General features: G+C 42.2%; 1 protein-coding gene across 1 annotated transcript in view; it reads right to left on the minus strand.

Moving 5' to 3' along the window:
- Positions 1-1,653: 1,653 nt before the first annotated feature.
- cacna2d2a (calcium channel, voltage-dependent, alpha 2/delta subunit 2a) overlaps positions 1,654-19,506 on the minus strand; it is a gene marked incomplete at its 5' end in the record, with an annotated part of 147,292 nt that continues 129,439 nt past the window's right edge. Inside the window, 25 exons of the mRNA XM_079266262.1 lie at positions 1,654-1,881; positions 2,987-3,069; positions 3,333-3,442; positions 3,764-3,887; positions 4,655-4,710; positions 4,826-4,878; positions 5,065-5,217; positions 5,307-5,378; positions 5,461-5,508; positions 5,611-5,702; positions 6,227-6,322; positions 6,450-6,556; positions 6,721-6,783; positions 6,873-6,963; positions 7,421-7,518; positions 8,261-8,321; positions 11,365-11,441; positions 13,268-13,329; positions 13,508-13,579; positions 13,847-13,918; positions 14,070-14,144; positions 14,236-14,310; positions 14,890-14,958; positions 15,295-15,384; positions 17,514-17,563. Of these exons, the coding sequence (XP_079122388.1) occupies positions 1,759-1,881; positions 2,987-3,069; positions 3,333-3,442; positions 3,764-3,887; positions 4,655-4,710; positions 4,826-4,878; positions 5,065-5,217; positions 5,307-5,378; positions 5,461-5,508; positions 5,611-5,702; positions 6,227-6,322; positions 6,450-6,556; positions 6,721-6,783; positions 6,873-6,963; positions 7,421-7,518; positions 8,261-8,321; positions 11,365-11,441; positions 13,268-13,329; positions 13,508-13,579; positions 13,847-13,918; positions 14,070-14,144; positions 14,236-14,310; positions 14,890-14,958; positions 15,295-15,384; positions 17,514-17,563 (2,072 nt within the window). The 3' untranslated portion in view covers positions 1,654-1,758. The remainder of the gene's footprint in view (positions 1,882-2,986; positions 3,070-3,332; positions 3,443-3,763; positions 3,888-4,654; positions 4,711-4,825; positions 4,879-5,064; positions 5,218-5,306; positions 5,379-5,460; positions 5,509-5,610; positions 5,703-6,226; positions 6,323-6,449; positions 6,557-6,720; positions 6,784-6,872; positions 6,964-7,420; positions 7,519-8,260; positions 8,322-11,364; positions 11,442-13,267; positions 13,330-13,507; positions 13,580-13,846; positions 13,919-14,069; positions 14,145-14,235; positions 14,311-14,889; positions 14,959-15,294; positions 15,385-17,513; positions 17,564-19,506) is intronic.

Consider the following 19,506-nt stretch of genomic DNA (forward strand, 5'->3'; position numbering starts at 1 on the left):
ACGGATAGTGTATCATAGCTCTACACATGGCTTTGTAAAGGAACGGTATAGTCACCCCATGTGATGGCAGTCGGGTGGCTCTGGAGCAACCACAGTCGAGACGGCAAATACATTAAGCGAGAGCCGATCAGTGCGATGGCTCTGTGTAAAGCTATTTCTATAGCCGACAGATTCAGTCTCACAGGCTCCTCAAAGGTGGCTGCTTTATGAAGGTACTATACAGTGGCTCTACTCTTATACAGCCAATGTGGTCCAAAACAAAGTGCATCAAGGCACTGTGAAACAGAGCGGCTCCTAAACATCGTAATGATCAAATGATGAACTGCGACAGATTACAACCAGACTACTACTGTACGTGATCACCATATTTAGTTGCCTCTTTTGCACTTTTGTTGGAAAATGTTGATAAGCCCCAATCCCCCAGCAGCGAATGGTTTTGAAGTTTGAACAGCATCAGTCAAAGGTAATAGAAGCCCCCAAATAAAAGACAAAAAGCCCATCCAGTACTATTAGGAGACGGTCATGAGGCTGAGATCTTGGTGTGTCTGTTCTATGACCAGAAGTGAAGCACATATACAAATTGTGATCAGGAGCGTTAGTAGAGGTTACTGGAGATGCCTCATGAGGATTGGCAGAGGTGAGCTTTCCTGTCAGAGAGCACAGGGATTCTTTTTTTAAACATCAGTCCAAAACCAGAGGTCAGAATGGTCGATTGAGAATAATGCACATCAACGATGCTCCAAATCTACAGTCACCGAATACTGATTCATATTTAACAGCTGTCATTACTGTGTCAGCCAGATAGCACTGGCCTTAAATTGTAAATATGAGAAAAAATACTTCAAGAAATGCGATTATCATCATGTCATTACCATAATCCGCAGTGGACGTCTTTTAAAAGCTTTAATCTGTAATTAGGCGCGGCACAAAATGAATCTGCATTCAGTTTCTGAGTGTCTCCTCGTTCTCTCATGGTTTATCCTCAATCTAAATCAGAAGCCATTTCCTCCTTGTGTTTTGGCTATAAAAAAATAAGACCACATGAAAGTCTATCTCATTTTGGCAAGTAGATATAGTGCATAAATAAATGAACGTCTTTTTAGATAAACACCGAACGACTTCCTCTTCGAATTAAACCTAAATATACTGTTTGTCTGGAACACTCATCACTTCAGCGATTATACTTGACATTTTGTATACTTGACAGCTCTTTTTTTCTGTTATTTTCTTTTGTGGTGGCTATAACTGGCTGAATGGTCCACAGCCTCTTACCAGAGGCAAATGACAGAGCGGTGAGACTCTTAGATGGAGGAGAGACGAAGAGGGAGAAGTCCCGACGTCTGTCTGACCGAAGGCAGACGGACAAACTCAACTCTCCAGTCTGTATGAGGCGGGAGGTCTGTGGCAAGGACATCGGCCTGTCCTCTTTCCCCTCCCTTCTCTGGATGGTGGAGGTGGTGGGGTGGTCATTTGGGGTTGTTTTCTCTTTTCAGACATTGCCTCTGATGGTCCAGGTGGTCCAGCACCTCTTGCAGATGAAGGTTAATTGGCTGAAGACGCAAACATCTGGCAGTTGTCACTAAGCGACACAAACTGAAGCGAGCTGGGTAGCGCGGCACTCAGGGCTTCCAATTTGCCGTGAAGGAAAGTCCCATTAATACCTGTGACTATATCATGGGGGGCATGGAGGTGTGAGGTGGGGTCGGGGGGGGTTTAGGTCGGGAGGGCTAAAAGGAGGACAGGTGGAGGAAAGTTGAATCAATGTAGTGGAGAGTGACAGTAGGGGCTGATGGCTGGATAAAGCAAAAACAGCTGAATGAGCAGTAAGGTGTAGAGGGACGGACGGAAGGAGTGTCCCCGTCCACAGTCCGATGTGTTCTCCTGCAGAGGGAAAACTGTAGCTGTAAGTACACATCTAGTACATCAGATGAGTCTTTAATGCTGCATGCTAGTGGAAAACATATGAACTCCTTATGCTTTGTTACACATCAACTTTACCAACTCATTTCTTGAATGGAAGCACCCACTCCCCCAATTATTATTGTCTCTTTCAGTCTGTCCGATCACACGTTAAACCATGTTATATCGAAAGAGGAAGGTGTAACGTTGAATATGGTACAGCTCAACATTTTGTGAGACACAATTATTTGCTTTCTGGCCAAAGGTTCTCGATGTCTATCTGTTAAATAACCACGGTAACAAAATATGCCCACCATCAAACTTAAAGCCCACGAATGAACATGTTGTATCGTAATTGTTTAATCTGTACAAAGACACAGTAAAACGACAAGCTGTAGTTTTTGGTGGTTATGTGCTGGACTATGACTGCATGTGTCTAAAATCACTTCCCTGTTCACTCATTCACGACTCTATCAGACACTTATCATCATCATGGTGCGTCATCGCTGACGCCCAATTGTAACTTTAGCATTGAGTGGGGATGCTAGCAAATGGTAGTGCACATATTATGGACTCTACTTTTGTTCCATTGTTGAATGAGTGAGTGAATAAAGTCAGACACTAAATGCACTAACATACTACTGTATGTAGTAAATAGGGAGTGATTCCGGACACAGCCTGGATCTTGGCTGGGACCAGTGGCTTTGTGGAGTCTCTGCTGGTCTACTCTCAACAAGAAAGCGAATAACTAGTCCCTTAAAGACACATAGTTACATTCTTCATAAACTTGAATGCAAATTAACATCTGCATGTTCCCTTTCACGCTGTCTGCCTGTATGTTAATGCTATACATCACAATGTAGCTAATGTTTGCAAAAATCTCAGCCTGATAAAAGTAATGAACTGTGTTTCACTGTTTTTGTTCTTTATATGTTGGAGTCAACCTTCATTAACTTAACTTTCAGTTTCTAATGGCGACTTGCTCGGAATCATTCATTTGGAAATATAATAATGTAATATTCTACTGAAAACTGATAACAGAACTTAAAATAAATGTGCTTATTGATATCGTGTCTGAAAATCTTACAGAGATATTGTTGTCAAAGCAGGTGGAAGGTCCTTTCCGATAGCGCGCCACAGTCAGTTCTTCACATGGATTTTCCTCCCGGACTGAAAATTGTCTGAATAAAGGAAAATTACAAAATCCTTTGAATCTTGGCTTTATTCTATAGCAATGTTTCATCGTCCGCCCACATACCAATTCCTCACGCAGTCCAACAAATCTTAAATAACGACACAATTCCTGCCATCACGTTAAAAATAACCTTGAAATAAATGCGATGCATCTTTGTTTTCACAGGTATGGTAATAAGGAGATAACATCTGGTTTGTCTTCTTCTCTGCCAGCTGGTATACAATGTGAAAAAGGATACACTCCTGCTCCTCCTGGGACAGCTTTTCTATCTCGCAGGTGTAGCATTGCATCTTCTCTGCCACCACAAACAGCAAGTTGGTGTTGTTTATCTTCTTGGCATGAATCAGCCTGCAGAGAGAGAGAGAGAGAGAGAGAGAGAAAGAGGGAGAGACAACTCTGTCAACAACCCCCCTCTGCTCGCTTACATCACAGCCTCATTTGCTAATGGATGAGATTCATGAGACTGTATTGTAAGGCTCATTTAGCCAATGATATGACCGTTTCATTAAAGCTGATGCGGTTTAATCATCAGCAGAGTTTATTAGCTCCGACAGAAAGATGAATCCGTCTTGCTAACTGTGCCTCAGCCACGGCGCGATTCTCTGTGGTGTGTTTGTGTGAGCGTGTGCTTAAGTGTGTGTGTGTGTGTATTTTATCGTGTGTACAGACCTGGAGCAGTTGCCACAGTCTTGCAGTATGTTGTAGGAGCTGCTGAGATTACTTAAGTAGTACTGGGTCTGGATCATTACACAACTCCGCTCTTTGGAGTCGATTCCTTCTGCATCCACCTCATCTGCAGCATCACCAGAGCACAAAGACACAGTCTTGTCAGTTCAGTTGATTTATTAGCTCTGGTTCTAAAAATGGGATTGCAAAGATGAACTTCTACACTTGGTCTGGGAACAGCTGTAAAACCTCTCTACTGCATTGTTGGAATGCTGTTAAGCATTCCAACAATCTAATTTCCAACAATCTAATTTCCAACTTCTAATTACTAATACTTCGACTACAACTTCTACTACTACTGCTACTACAAATATCACTACTGCTACAGCTAGTACTTATTCAAATGCTACTAATACTTATACTGCTAATAATACTTCTACTACAACTTCTACTACAACAAATATCACGACCGCTGGAATTCTTTTAAGCTACAGAAACCATTTGAATATCAAAATGTTCAGCTCTTTCAGGAGAGGGGTGATATGACTTCATATTTGTAATCTTTCAACTTTTTGAATTATAAAGCTTTTTGCAATTTTTAAAAAATTGGATATCTATTTTCAGCAATGTTTTTGAGATTCATTTCAGCTTTCAGCATTCCAACGCATTTTCAGCAGGAAATGCATTTTCTAGTTAAATATAGAGTCATTTATCATTTAACCATCAATGAACTTTAATAGTCTTGGCTCATGACTCCAATTTGACTTGAAGTGGTCGGAAATAGTTGTGAAATACAGTTATTCCTTTTCTTTCTGAGAGCTTTTACTCTAAACTTTAGGTGCAGACATCTAAAACACAGAGATAACATTGAATGATCGTCTTGTTTGCACTTACCTGTGACGAACCAGCTGTGATAAGCCAGTCCGTACATAAACTGTTGGAACAAGGACCTGTGGAGACAGAGGATGGGGCTCAGTGATACGTTCCAGCAATGTATTTTGCTGTGAATATGGTACTGTTTATTCATTTTGTGTTTTTTTTTCATCGGAGCCCGAGGACTCTCACCATGCAGCTGCCGATGTCCACCAAGCCACGTTTGCAAAATCTGCAATTGTGGGCTGCAGGTACAGACGAACAGAGAAAAATGTAAGAACATTCATGTCATATCAACCACATTACATGTATATTAAAATCAAACACCCATCAGTCTCACGATATGCCATTAATTCAAAGTATCATCTTCTAGTCTGCTATTTTAATTCATTACATCTCGTTCGCTCTGGTGGTTAAGTATGTGTTCTTACCACAAACACTCCTCTGGGTGCCGCTCCAGCTTCACTGTTGGGCATCCGTTCACACACAGACTGGTAGTCAAACGACTGCTTGCGGTTGTAGAAGGAATTATTGTAGAGCGCGTACATCAAGTAGGAATCAACATCACTGAAGAACATGCCCACCTGTGGGGAACAAGCAACACTGGTTTAAGCTCAGTGTAACGATAAACAAGAAAACGTGGTAAGTGTGAAAATGAGTTTATTAACTCCACCTTGTTCCAGTCATCCTTCTGATTAGACATGATCAGGAATCCACCATCATCTATTAAATAACACAGGAGATCCTGCACACAGAGGCAAAGATAGGCTGTTAAACAGCTCCAGCTGAACACAGGAAGCTCATCAGAAATGAGCAGAAATATTTACCTCACTGTTGGCCTCACAATCCATTTCACAGCCCATGTTTGGTCCACACTGTCACAGAGAAGAAACAAAGTTAGCAGCTGAACGTCCTCGAAATACTGCTGAAGACTTAAGCGTGTAAATATAAAAGACTTTTCATGTGTAACTTATTACCGTATTTGAGCCCTGATGGTTGCTTGTATGGTTGCTTGCAAGAATCTTAAACTTATCCGTCCAGGCCTCAAGGTCGAGTTTCACTCCGACCACTGAGAGTAAAAAGATGAAAATGCAAAAAAAAATAAAAAAAGACAGACGCAAACAAGAATACCGCCTACAGATGTACGCCTCCGCCAACCAGTCATGTTGCACTTTACATCCATGTCTGTCCAAAATGTCATCATTTGTGTGACATTTTCACAAGTAACATATGAATTCTTCAGTCATGGCCAAAAAACGTGTTTTGTGAGGTCACATTGACCTTTGTTCAGAATCTAATCAATTCATCTTTAAGTGCAAGTGGACGTTTGAGCCAAATCTGAAGTAATTCCCTTCAAGCATTCCTGAAATATCGCATTCACGACAAAAGACTGAAATGACAAACAACCAGGGAACACAATGCCGGCGCCGGCCTAGAGGCACAAGAAAAGGCCCCAAAACATGAATGCAGAGCACGGACATGTCCGCACAAAGTGACAAGAAACACAGACGTGTTTATAATCTCGTCCTCGATCTAAAACATTTTTTTCATCTGTTGTTAAGGATTTGTCTCCTCTTTCAGAGCTGAACCCACCTGCAGGTTTGATGGTCTTCCCTCCCACTGTGATCTCCACAGCCGTGCTGACCAGGATCCCTATGGTGTCGTTCTCTGGGTTCTCTGTGTCCCGGGCTTCAAGAGGGAAACAAAATAGAGAAACAAGCCGGGAGGGGGTTAGAAACAAAGAGCCACAACACATTATGAGGCTCAGTGTGAGATATATATATATATAACCCAAGACCAAGGGAGCATCATTCACCTGTTAACCGATAAGGCGCTCGGAAGATGTAGCCCTTGTTGTCGAGACTGCGGCGGTAATAGCTGGCATTAAACGGCTCAGGATCTTCCTCCCAGGTTTCTGCAGCCCTTAGATTTAAGAGCACAGACACTGGAGCTGTAAATCTCTGATGTACAAGCCTCCCACTACATTGAAACATTTGAAGTATTCACAACTTACTACATCAAAAGAGAATAAAATGAGAGACATAACAGATCTACAGACATACGGCCTTGATGAAGAGTGCACTTACTTGTTCGGAAACACTCTTGTTACACCTCCATCTGATGCAGCGAACACAGCCAGGAAGCCATATCTTCAAGTCAGGATGGAGAAAAGAGACGAATCCAATTGAAATCGTATTCAGAGTCGAATCTAAAAGTGTAGGTCTTTAATCGTACTCACGTATTCAAATCTTTGTTCTTCCACACTTTGTCAACGAGCTGCCTGATGATGCCAGTGTCCAGAATCAGGTTATGAAGAAGCAAATTGTCACCTAAATACGATCAGGTAGAGATGATCAGAAAGGGTGCAAACAAAATCAGTTATAACGACATCAGATTTCTCTTCTCTGAACTCAATCTAAAACTCCATCTGTCCACTTTTGGACAGAACCAAACTAAACATAACTTGCTTTTCATTGTGGTGAATATGAAGACATTTGATTTTTTTTTTTTTGTTTCAGCCAAGTTCATCTACAAAACTCAAACTGTCTCTGAGAAAGCTTTGTGTTGGTACAGATGGTGGCAAAATTAAATTAGATAAATATTTTTCTGTACCAGATGCTAATTACTAGTAGTATAAATGAATGGTTGGTTTTGGTCTCTTCAATGGATTTTTTGTGGGATTTGTTGACAATAAGAAAAAGTACACAACATCACAGCCATAACCATAGAGTCAATCTTTAATGAACTCATTACAAATCAGTTTGAGTGGAAAGAAATTAAACTCACATTGTTTGGAGTCCGGTGTCACCTTCTCCATGAGAGCAATGAAGTTGATCAGGAACTCAGTGTTGTTGTTGGACAGTTCCAGATCATTGCAGTATTCCCTGAGGAACAGACGAGACATCTTAACTCAGAGAAAGAAGCTAAAAACAAACACAGGTATGCAATATTTAGACTCGGTCTTATCTTTCCTTTATGAAGGGACACGCAGCACAAAGCGGGGATGCATCATGTGCAGCGTGCATTTCTTAAAGCTTAAATTCCAACATGCTGTCGATCAAAGCAAAATGTGGATTTGACTGCAGAGTGCAGGCATCACAATGAAGGAGTTATTTGTATTGGTGTGTTTCAGAAGTCTGGTTGCAGCTGGAGGCCATGAGAGTTTGATATCAAAACAACACATGCAAAGAAAATCTTTTTTTTATTTCACATACATACAGCAGCGTTTGTTGTCCAAAATCCATTTTAATTTTCGCATTTTGTTGTGGAACCTAACCAACAACCCCTAAATGTATTACTGTAATACAAACATACAACACCACAGTAGCAGCATGCAAATAAGATTTAATGCGGCTTCAATACGTTATTGTAATGAAAAACAAATCATGTCATAAGGTTATAATGAATTCTATATTTTCCTCAAATGTGTTGCAATGAACTGACACACCACTGAAAAAGAGCAATGAATGAATAAAACACAACCACTTCACACAGAGTGCAACTCATCGCAAGATATAGAAAGCAGATAACAGTTCAAAGAGGCTGAACGTGGAGTATAGTGCATCAAAAGACAAGACCAAACACTGATGACCATCAACGACACCAAGCATCCACACACAGGGCTACCTGGGAGCAATGAATACATGTCCTTCAGACTCAAAACTGTTTGGCAGCAGCGATTCAAAATCTGCAACAGAAAGGGAAAGATTATGTGGGAAGAGCAGTGGGCAGGGCGGTGGGGAGTTGTGGGTAAACAGCAACTGTTCTTCAGAGGTGCAGGGACGCAGAAGGGAGTTTACCATAGCAACACTGAGGTATCATGGGAACACTAGCGTTAGCCAATATGGTGCCAAAAATAGAACCCGACTCTAAATGTACTGCTTAGCTTCACAAGCACTCACGTTTCTTTTCTTTATCACTTTTTCAGCAAACATTTTCTGATTCATTTGGTTTCAATCTAACATATTTTGGATGTCTGAGAACTGACTTGCAAGTCGTGATGAGTCAGGAAGCAAGTTCTCCGACAGATTATCCGCAATGAGTGCTTTTTAGATCAGGCAGGCATCAACATGGCCAACTATTGCAGGGGAGGTGGGTGAAGGTCCTGATGGAAGTGGTCACCCCTCAGACTGGCAGGGCGGAGGGCTCAGAGAGACACATAATCATCGGAAATGCATTGCATTGTGAAGGGCATGTCAAAGGGCAACTTCATTTCATCTATCACAGACAAAACCAGACAATATCAACCATCATTAACGCCTCAACAGGTGAGTCTGCGACGAATCCAACCTGTTATTTTCCCATTATGTAAAGACCTGTAACCGTGTACAGCAGAGGAATGAAATTTCAGAGCTAAAATAGAGTGCCCAGGTAGTTTTCCGCCCACAATGCCGTGCACATCCGGGGTCAGGTTTACTGAGAAAGTGTTGGGCCGTGACCCCGGCAGTCTGAGGGGTGAGGATGGAGGGAGACAAGCTGATGGAGACAGGGAGTACACAGGGACGACACAGGAGTCAGACGCTGCACCGAGCGGCACCCTGACACCTGACAACATGGGAGGACCTGGGAGGGCAGGACGCAGCTCAGCCCTGAAGGGTCAGTCTGCAGGCTGCAACATCTCCAGCTACAGCATAAGACGAGATACTATGATAGCTAACAAACATTACATCACTTTTTTTTTTTTATATGGAGAATTAAGGATAGCTATGTCAAAATATTATGACCACAAGAGATCCCTATTTACTCTACTTTAAACAAATAGCAGTACTTACATTCAATGCATGTGCTGATACAGATTTAGGACTACAAAATGTATATTTCAGTTTAGTGTGTTTGCCTACCTAGATAACAGAGAACGATAAGAAATATTTTACTTAACGTAAATTATTCAAGCTATTGAACTAATAAGAGGGAGTTTTAAAACAAAAAATCGAATTAAAGACCTTTCAACACCTGGTGAGCCCTGGTGTGAGAATTAGTTAAAGACATTTTAACTACCGTAATGACACTGGAAGAAAAAAGAGAGAGCGACAGCAAGGTGACAGAGAAATGGAGAGGAGGAGAAAGAAATATGGTCGAAGAAAATGAAAAAAGTGTAAGAATGAGACAGAGAGGGAGAGAGAAAGGAGGCAGACACAACCCATTTGGAGCTATCCACAGAAGGAAAAGGATTAGGAGGAGGGACAAAAGACAAGTTTTAACAGAGAATATTTGTCTTCCTTGGGTGCAGTAGGTGGTTTTTTTGGGTGTTTTTTTTGCTTCTGGAGCAGCGGGTACGTGGGAGGAGGGTGAGGTTGGGGACCAGAGGAGCCATCGTGAGAGATGTGGGATCTGAGCTGCAGCAAGAGGGTGAAGAGAAGAAGGAGGGATAAAAGGAGAAAAAAGGAGGAGGAAAAAGAGGAAGTCCTGAAGGCAAGACGGGCAGGAACAGAGGCAAGCAGGCTGGGACAGGTGAGGGTAGGAGGAGGAGGAGGGGGGCAGCAGGAAAAGGTTAAGGACGAGAGGTGTGGGAAGGAGGCAGCGGTAGGAAATAGGAAGTAAAGGAAGGAACGTGGACCAATATGGAGTATACTTGCCCTTGGTGTATGGCACTGTGTGGATCCATCAGAGAAGGAGTGAGCAAGAAAAGAAACAGGGGGTCGGGTGGGAGGGGGGATCACAGACAATATTTTATTCAATTACTGCTTGAATAAAAATATTGTTTTCTTGAAAGAAAGAAACCAATTTAAGTCAAACAAGACAAGAGAGAAAAAGAAATGAAGAGCAAACATCTTATTTGCAAGAGCAAACGAGGAAACGTAAAACCAACGGAAGAGATAAAGGAAAAAAGGGAAATCCAGGAAAGGAAAAAAGTAAAGACAAAACCAGTAATTGTGGGAGATAACCATGGTCAAACAAACACAAAAAATCAAATGAAACAGGAAAAGAGGGAAGTAACAGGGTCTGGACAAAGAAAGGATGAGAGAGACAACAAGTGTCCCCATTCAGACCCACAAAAACCCAAACTCCCACATTAGACAAGCCCTTGTCCCGGGCCGTGTGGGAGTTTATTTACACTGAATGATTCCAAAGCTGAGAAACATCTCACACAATCTAACAAATACATAAATAAAATTTGAAAATAAATTACACACATAACAGAAGGAAAATTCCCCAAATAATAAAACTCATCATAAGGAGTGAAAAGCATGCATGTTTTCACAGTTTTTCAGAACATCAAATACTTTCAACACAGATGCTTCAGAATCATTACTTTGTGGAGAAGAGGCGAGAGCATTTGGCAAAAAAAATAACAGCACAAAAGTCACCATTATTTTCACCTGAGTAATACAGTAAAACCACAGCTTTCACCTTTCTGTCAGTTCAGTTATTTTTTTCTTCAGCCAGTGTGAAGAAAAAAACATCACCATTTTACAGCACAGCATGAAGACAGGAGGGAACAGGGGGCAGTAGAGGAGTCGGGGGACTCAGGTATGATCTTGCCTATTGTAGAGTGTAGAGTGGGGCAAGAAGGGGGACAGGGGGAGCGGGGCAGGCGACTCCGCTCGGACACTCCCTATGCCTATGATGATGTTGGAGACCCAGGGCAAAGGACTGGATAAGAGCATAAGGTCATATTTGGGAGCGAGAGAGAGAGCGAGAGAGAGAGAGGAGGAAAGAGTGGAGAGAGAGAGAAAGAAAAGGAGAGAGAGGCAGCGAGTGAAGGATGCTGGGTATTCCCGGGTACTTACACTGCACCTGAAGGATCTGGTCACTCAGGTTGGCCTTGATGTGGTTCTCACTATATGTGGGCAGTACCAACCCTAGACTGAGGTAACGAGGCAGACACAGAAAATCAGGAACACGTTATGAATGCACATGTAAACTCTCCAACATACAAACACACAGAGTCAGGCTCGCTCACCAACAGACGCCACTAGCTTAAAGGTTCAGAGAAATGGATGATTACGTCTTTAATGTGATGGCATTAGGCAGTGAGGGATCAGTCTTTTTGACCTCCAGCAGCAGCGCAACGGAGCAATGTTTTCATTATCCCTGGTTTGTTTTTAATGTGGTGACGTGAACGTTTCATCCTCCTCTACTGATTGTCAGGTGGCAGTCATGTGCAGAAAAACAGAGCTGTGTGCCAGCAAAAGGAAGACTGCTAAAAAGTAAACGTGGATCTGAACAATTCAGGCTTTCCAAATGTTTTGTGAGGAAGTAAATCAATGAAGCACCTTTGTTAGAGCTCGGACGAAACTATGAAATGATAAAAGAAACACAACTTTGGTAACAAGCGACGCTGCAAACGACACACGGTACATTTAAGCACTGTCTGTGGGCTATTACTTATGGAGAGAAAGTCAGTTTCATTTAACAGTGAGTGACTGGTCAAAAATTGTGAAATCTTTTGGGGTTTTACTTTTCTGTAACACCCACTCGCATGAAGCCACTACTGAAGCAGCAGTTCTAAGTTTCCAATTCAGAGGATTTTAAGCTGATTCCCATAAATCAAATTCTCAGAATACACATCTGACACATTCTCGATGCCACCCTGCTGTGAGAAGGCCAGTGTCCGACTGTTTTCAAGCGAAGCGACTGCGTTTGGAGCGTGTGCACTCTGTGAAGTATCAAACATGCTTGGTATTTGGGCCACATAGCTGATTGTGTTTCTGTTTAAATCGAGTGAAACTTCAAGGGGTTCAAACTAAAGAGAAATATCAGTTTCACTTTGAAATACGTCATTGCTATGGAGTGTTAGTTTGACCTACATACGCTTTATGTTGGTAAATATTTACTCTTCTACCAAAACCATAAATCAAAGGGAGAAAAAATAAATCAATACATGTCCCATCTCTTAATCTGTGGTGCCATACAAAGCTAAAATATAACCAATAAGAGGATTAATTGGAACAGATAGAACATCAGACTGTAACAGGATCAGACTGAGCCACAGCTACAGCAGACTAAAGTAGATAAGGCAAATTTAGATTTAAAGAAACATCCAATTTCGAGTAGAGAAAGTCCCTAAACGCGAAAATGTAGGATGAGTGACAGAGAAGAGCTTTGAATGTCTGGCTAGAGTTAGATTTGACTGTTGCAGGCAAACACGTGAGGATCGTTAGATACACTGGAATTTCTCTTTGAGTTGAAATGAATAGAATTGTGCAGAGAAAGCCTCATATCAACTCAGCCAGGACTGGGAACGCTGCCAGCAGATGTACTAAAAACATATCAGGCATTCGTAGGACTATTCAATATCATAAACTGTCATTTGCAAAGTGTTGCCTGGAGGAAATATCATTACGATGCAACTTCAAATGTTCAACCAAGTTTTGAGATGAATAAACTATGCAATTAATTGGTGCTTAGAGTACTGTTGAAGGTTGAAACTACTGTTCTTTAATATGGCTCATTCAGATGAATTATTTAATAGAAACACAGAAGGCAAATGAGCAAGTTGCCTTTATTCAGTGATATGTTTAGTCTATTCCAAGAGCGCGATAGTGGCAGCTCCAGTTAACAAACACTGCTGGCTGGTGAGTAACCAGCTGTCAACCATGAATCTGAGACTTGTGACTCGAACTGGACTCAAAAGTATCTAAGTTGGACTCTAACAGTTTCAAGTTGATGCATGTTTGATTTCAAACAGACCTGTAATCTGTGCCATCCACAGGTGTCCACGTGTACGTACGCATGGCCTCGTCGATGTACCTCTGTTGGCAACCACAAAGAGAAACGTGTAACACGGTCACATCCTCGGCACATCTGTCTTCCCATAATTGGAGGGAAACAACAGATCCTAAACATACTGAGTCATTCAAGTTCATTACAACAACATTCAGGAAGGTGCTGCAGTGGATCATGACTGAGTCTCATATATTGATGACTTGCCTCATCAACTGACTTAATGAGCGTCTTGATTTTCCTTTGCCCTGGTTTGCCATCAATCATCTGTCGACGGATCTGGAGAGAGAGAGAGAGAGAGAGAGAGAGCGAGAGCGAGAGCGAGAGAGAGAGAGAGAGAGCGAGAGCGAGAGAGAGCGAGAGCGAGAGCGAGAGCGAGAGAGAGAGAGAGAGAGAGAGAGAGAGCGAGCGAGAGAGAGAGAGAGAGAGAGAGATATATGCAGGTACATAAAAAGGAAAAACAACTGACTAATAAAGTGATTCAACTAAATGCATATTAAACACACATGCTGAAAGTAATGATGATGTTTCAGAGGTTGTCTTTACCTCCTCCTTGTTACTGTCCTCCAGCTCTGCATCCAGAAAGTCCAGATCGACGGGCTCCTTGAAGTTACTGATCTGAACAAGAGCGAGAAAGCAGCCGAAGACGAGGAGGGAGGGGGGGGGGGGGGGGGTGTAACGTCAGTCAGAAGGGGAAAAAAAGTCAAAATTTGGCTTCAGAGGAACATTAACTGATTAAATGCGGGCCGGCGTTCATTGCTGGACCTACTTTGGGTCGCAGGTTGGGGTGCATCAGTACGTAGCCATTCGGGTCGATGGCAAAGGTGTAGCCGTTGGCTCCAAGCTGCACATGTGAAGAGTGGATGGAGGTGTGATTCAATAATAATCAATGTTAAAGGGATATGAGACTGATATTGAGTGTACAACATGCTCACTCTGTATGTAGGTGTCTTCCTTTTAATTTCGTTGATTGCAATATCTACTCCCATGACTCCGAGGATGAGCTGGTTCTGTAGGAAAAACACACGAGGTGATCATTAGTATTTCATCCACAACCGCACTGGCATCCGAGAATCACAGAGAGCCGGTAGCTACATGCCGTGAGAGTACTACATCCCAATGCCATCTTTGACTTATCACTTTGTGTGCAATCTGATTCGTCCATATTTTTCACAGTCTATCTGGAACTGTGGCGGTTTGCATCATTGCTTGAAGCTCACAGTAAATACTTTGGTCGTGGATATTGAAAGCTGGATATATCGGTCTTCTCTGGACGATACTGCCGACGGGTGGCTGTGATGTCCGTTGTCACCTCAGGGGGGAGGTGTTGCCTCGAAGAGCAGCAGCTGGATGGACGCCATTACAAAATGACTGATGATGGTCGACAACAGCAAAGAGACGGAAATAAAACCTTGAGCACACCTGCTACTCAAACTCCTTCTCCTGTTTGAATGACCTTGTGTAGCCTTAACAACGAGAATGACGATGAAAACATTGTTCTTACATAATGATAGAGGTAAAGGCTCGTTAATGTGACGGATGAGCCGCTATTTTAAGCTCCATGTCTTGTATTGCAGTGTTGTATTTACCTGAGAGCTTACAGCATCAACAGTGAGGTTGAAGACCGGCATCGTTCCAGTGATGACGAGGCCCAAACCCTGAAAAAGCATATTATAAATCTGTTTTAAATATATATAGTGTGTAATTCAAAATCCAAAGCAATAAACACGATAAGCACCAAATAAATCAACTGCCATTTTAACTCGGTTAAAACCTTTTCAGCGATAAGAAGTGAAATTGAATAGAATAAAAGATTGTGAGACCAGAATTACTTGCAGGATGTAACCATGCTCGTATTTTAAAAGGTCATCATCTGAATATGTTTGGATCTATGGGCTAAATACTGTAACATAGAATGAGAAATATTTGGCAAATTCTATAAAGGCTACTTTACGGTTCAATTAAATAAAATGTCTTTCTAAGTTCTCTCTCACCAGAGCATCCTGGTAGACGTTCGTCCACTGCACCTGCTTTGCTTTAGTCCCAGCCAGCGCCATGGGACGACCCAGGACATCCAGGTACTCCTGCAATGGCAAAAACACACTCGCTCGTGAGACCAAACACAACAAACACGTACAATCAAACAAGCGTTTATAGCGCTTGTCATGTAGAGGCGGTAAGAGCAAAGAGCTGGAAGAGCCAACGTTCAACTGTCATAAAACTATAAGACCCTGACCGGCCTCCTCTCTGTCACCACATAAAGCAGTGGGCCACCAGCAGCAGCATCCCGGTCCTGCCGAGCCATAAAGCCTCCAGTCCTAAACCACTCACGGCCGTTTCTCATCATTATGGAGGAGCTATTAAAAACACATTAAGGGTGTCAGTGGCACGACGTGCAAACAGGCCATTCTCCCAGAGGCTCTGCTGTCATCGCTGGCACTGGGAGAATGTCCCACAGCTATTGTGAATAGAGGTGAGGGGTTAAGTCCACTAGGAATACATCATATACAGTTTATTTCTTCCGTTCTCAGGAGCCACCTCGCACAACGGCTGAGATGTCATTGTTTTGTAAACAACCTGTAGTTTCTTGTCATTTTAGATGTGATGTGTAATTGGTACAATTATTGAGGGATTGACCTCATGACATATGAAGCAACTGCACAGTCGGGACCATCGCACTGAGGGCCTTTAGAGTCTCGTTGTTATAAAGACCAGAGACAGCAACATTGTTCTCTAGTCATACAGACTGTGTATACATCTGCAAACATTTACAAAAACACTAAACCCTTTTACCCTATTCAGCAGCCGGTGAGTTATAAAGCCGAATGTTTACCTTTATGTTACAACACAATAAGTGGAAAATGCAGCTGCTCTCTCGGGGTCACATTTCCAGCCATTTTGCAAAAAAAAAAACTGAAACCTTATCGCAAATTTGTGACCCTCGTGTTGACCCTCAATCGAGAAAAGGGGCGCCCTGTACAAGCACACAGCTATTTCAGTATTATGCTTTTGACCGTTTGTTTTTCCATCGCCTGAACAGTGAGGTGCTGACAGGCGTAACCTATTCTATTATTAGCTCAATAAAAGTCCAGTTTAACGCGCCACAGGGAGATATTCCATCAGCGCAATGACAGCCAGACCTTTTCACGGGATAGAGGGAAAATGTTCCGCCTGGCTAGAACAATCTAGGAAACATAAAAAGCCGGCAACTGGAGATGTGGTCCAAAGAAACCGGAGCCACACAGACTCCAGCAACATCCCTACGCGTCGATTAAATGCTGTTGTCTCTGTGTGTACTGTGACACCCATGATGGCAGAGAGGGGACTCTTCCGAAGACAAACATCCCAGTTAAAGCCTTATTGTTGCTCTACTGAGAGATCCTACACAAAGAAGCCCGAATGGATGACACAAGTCACTATTAACTTCAGTCTGAGATAACTACGCGGAAACACAAAATATGGTGACATTTATTTTCAAAACGATTCCCCTCTTCCTACATAATCGCATGAGTCAGGACGGTTTGAATAATAATATCCTTGCCATCTATGGTCCATCTGTTGTTTGAATGTTGCCATCTTAGTCAAGTGAGACTATGTGATGAGTGTGTGATGTTGAAGGGCAGAGTGTGATGAAATAATGTGTCTTCTGGGCCTATACAGAGAGCTGTAGTCACCCACCTTCAGAAAACCTATTAGAGTAAGTGGCAGTTCTCGGCATATAAATATGCTGGAGTTAATGGAACAGCTGACAGTATATTCTAGGGCCTGATCGCTCACCGGATCGGAGGGGGGAGGAGAAAAGGCAGGGCAGAGAGGGGGGAGGAGGGGTGTGCAGTAGCTCCCCACCTCCCAGCAACTGAGTCAATTTATACAGCTGGAATGAGGTTATGGTGTGTGTGTGTGTGTGTGTGAAAGAGAGTGCGATAGAAAAACAGCAAGAGATCTGAAAGTCTTTACTTCAGAGCGTCCAGAAACATTCTCAGAGAGTCCACAACCCTTTTCGCGATCACTCCATCTCCAACTCTGTCACTTCCTTTCTGTACTTGTCCAGCTGCATCGTCTTCTGTCCGTTTGTTACGGAACACTTATCTACAATCTGCATAATCATCATCAAAGCAACCATGAAGGAAGACTGGACTAGCTTCTCACTTGTAATTGCATTTTGTTTTTTTGTGGATTCATAAATGTGCATTCAGTATCCCATGTAGTTTACCTGCGTGTTGATTCTGATGGCTCCAATTGATGGAATTTCAAAGTAGTAACCTGAAGATCAAGAGGAGAAAATCAACACACTATTCCAACAGAAAGCTTTGCATACAGCCTGCGTCACGGTGCTCGTCTGCGTCATATTCTGCCCCCATTTTCAAGATTGAAACAGTCACAGTGTGTACAGAAGCGATCCATTTGCAGATTGGAGTCTAATCTCTACCATGCTATTAGGTACACGTAATGCCATCATCTCCAGCTGATGGTGTTGGGCCAAGCAGGCACGGTAGAGCTTGTGGCCATTGACCTCTCTGCACTCGTGGCTGTGCTGCAGGATGTAAATGCGGAGGCTCGTTGGGAATGCTGAGCCCCAGGCACTGCTGCCGCTGATTAGGAATGAAGGAAAATGACCGACTGGGTCAATAACCACGCCGCTCCCCAAGCTATTAAAGCCATGAGTGTTTATACAAAGAGCGGTGAAATGGAGACAGCATCCCCAGAATGTTAAAAGGCTGAGATGACTCTCATTATTTTGTCACATTATGCACCGTGCCACGGTGGTTTGTGTCGAGATTTGCCTTCTCCGTCTCATTCATTTGCACATTTGAGCATGCAAACATTATGCACATATAAATATACACACATCTCTGCACACACAGGGCACACATACTTATAATGCTCATTTTGTTCAGAGCAGTAGTTTGTCCCAGTGCTTTTGGCAGTGTTCCAGAGAGGTGGTATCTGTGGGTGGAGGGCAACGCTCAGCGAGATGTGAAGAGGGTAAGATATAGGTGTTAAAAAGTAAGTCTGTAATGTAGATCTCCTCAGTGCTGTGCAAGTTAACAACACACGTCTGCTGTTTGAGGGGCAATTATGAATTATCAATAACAATTTCCCTTCTGAAAACTCATTACGTAATGCCCGTGTAGTATTAGAGGTCAGTTATCCTCTTACGTCATCCTAAGATTTATGAAGTAATCTGGAACTGTTTTGAGACAAATACAACAGAACATTTTGGACTTTTGACTCGCGTATAAAATACATCACATCCATTGAATTAAAAATATATCATGCCTTTTTTGACTGAATGCTATTTTCTACATAAAGTAATGGTGTTGGAGGTGCAGTGTTATGTACATAAAACCGGTCAATGGTTTGAAAACTGACGTCTTACAAAAAACAAAGGGGGACACGAGGTTCCTACGATAGAATCAAATGCGTTTTTATTTTGCTGCAAGGAAAAAAATGATTAAAGCAACGTTTCTATGAGCAATTAATTATGGTGATATGCTCATACAACCGCAGCATGGAACATTAGTCGAGTTTTCAGCCATATTACAAAAATTGCCTCCTTGTCTATGTTCCCTGCTGACACCAAATATTTAAGCTGCAACTTCCTATCTTGCAGACAAATTAGGCTATCCATAGAACCCGCAACGTTTTTGGTTAAAACGCTTTCATAGTTTTTGGACCTTCAGGTAAGCTACAAAGCTACTGAGCTACTTTATAAACTTACTAGATTATTCTATAAGCATGCAGGAATTTTAAAAACAGGATTAAGGATCATTTGAGCACCGAGTTATCCTGATAATGATGAACACTATTTGATTGATGCAATTTGCTGGTTTTCGTCTCGTTATGTACAATGTTATGAATTTATGTTGTCTTTTAAATATTTCCAGTTTGGTTTTCGAGTCGTTTCTCTGTCTTTTTCTGTTGTGAAACTTTTACGCCGCCATGTTGGTCAGGACCCCCCTTGCAAAAGAGATTCAAAATCTCAATGGAATTATCTTGGCAAAATAATGGTTTAATAAAAATAAAGAGTATGCTGTTTTCAGTATGAGTATGTATTTTTCGTCCTAGGTAGACCAGCATGCACTACTTTAAACACATATTCAATATTCTTATCAACATTTTTGTTGAGACACACCATAAAAACTGGTGTAATTTCATCCAATAAACTTCCAACCATGCTTCTTTTATGGATACCCATCTTGAAT

This window comes from Melanostigma gelatinosum, assembly GCF_949748355.1.
Source record: "Melanostigma gelatinosum genome assembly, chromosome: 3".
Taxonomy (NCBI): domain Eukaryota; kingdom Metazoa; phylum Chordata; class Actinopteri; order Perciformes; family Zoarcidae; genus Melanostigma; species Melanostigma gelatinosum.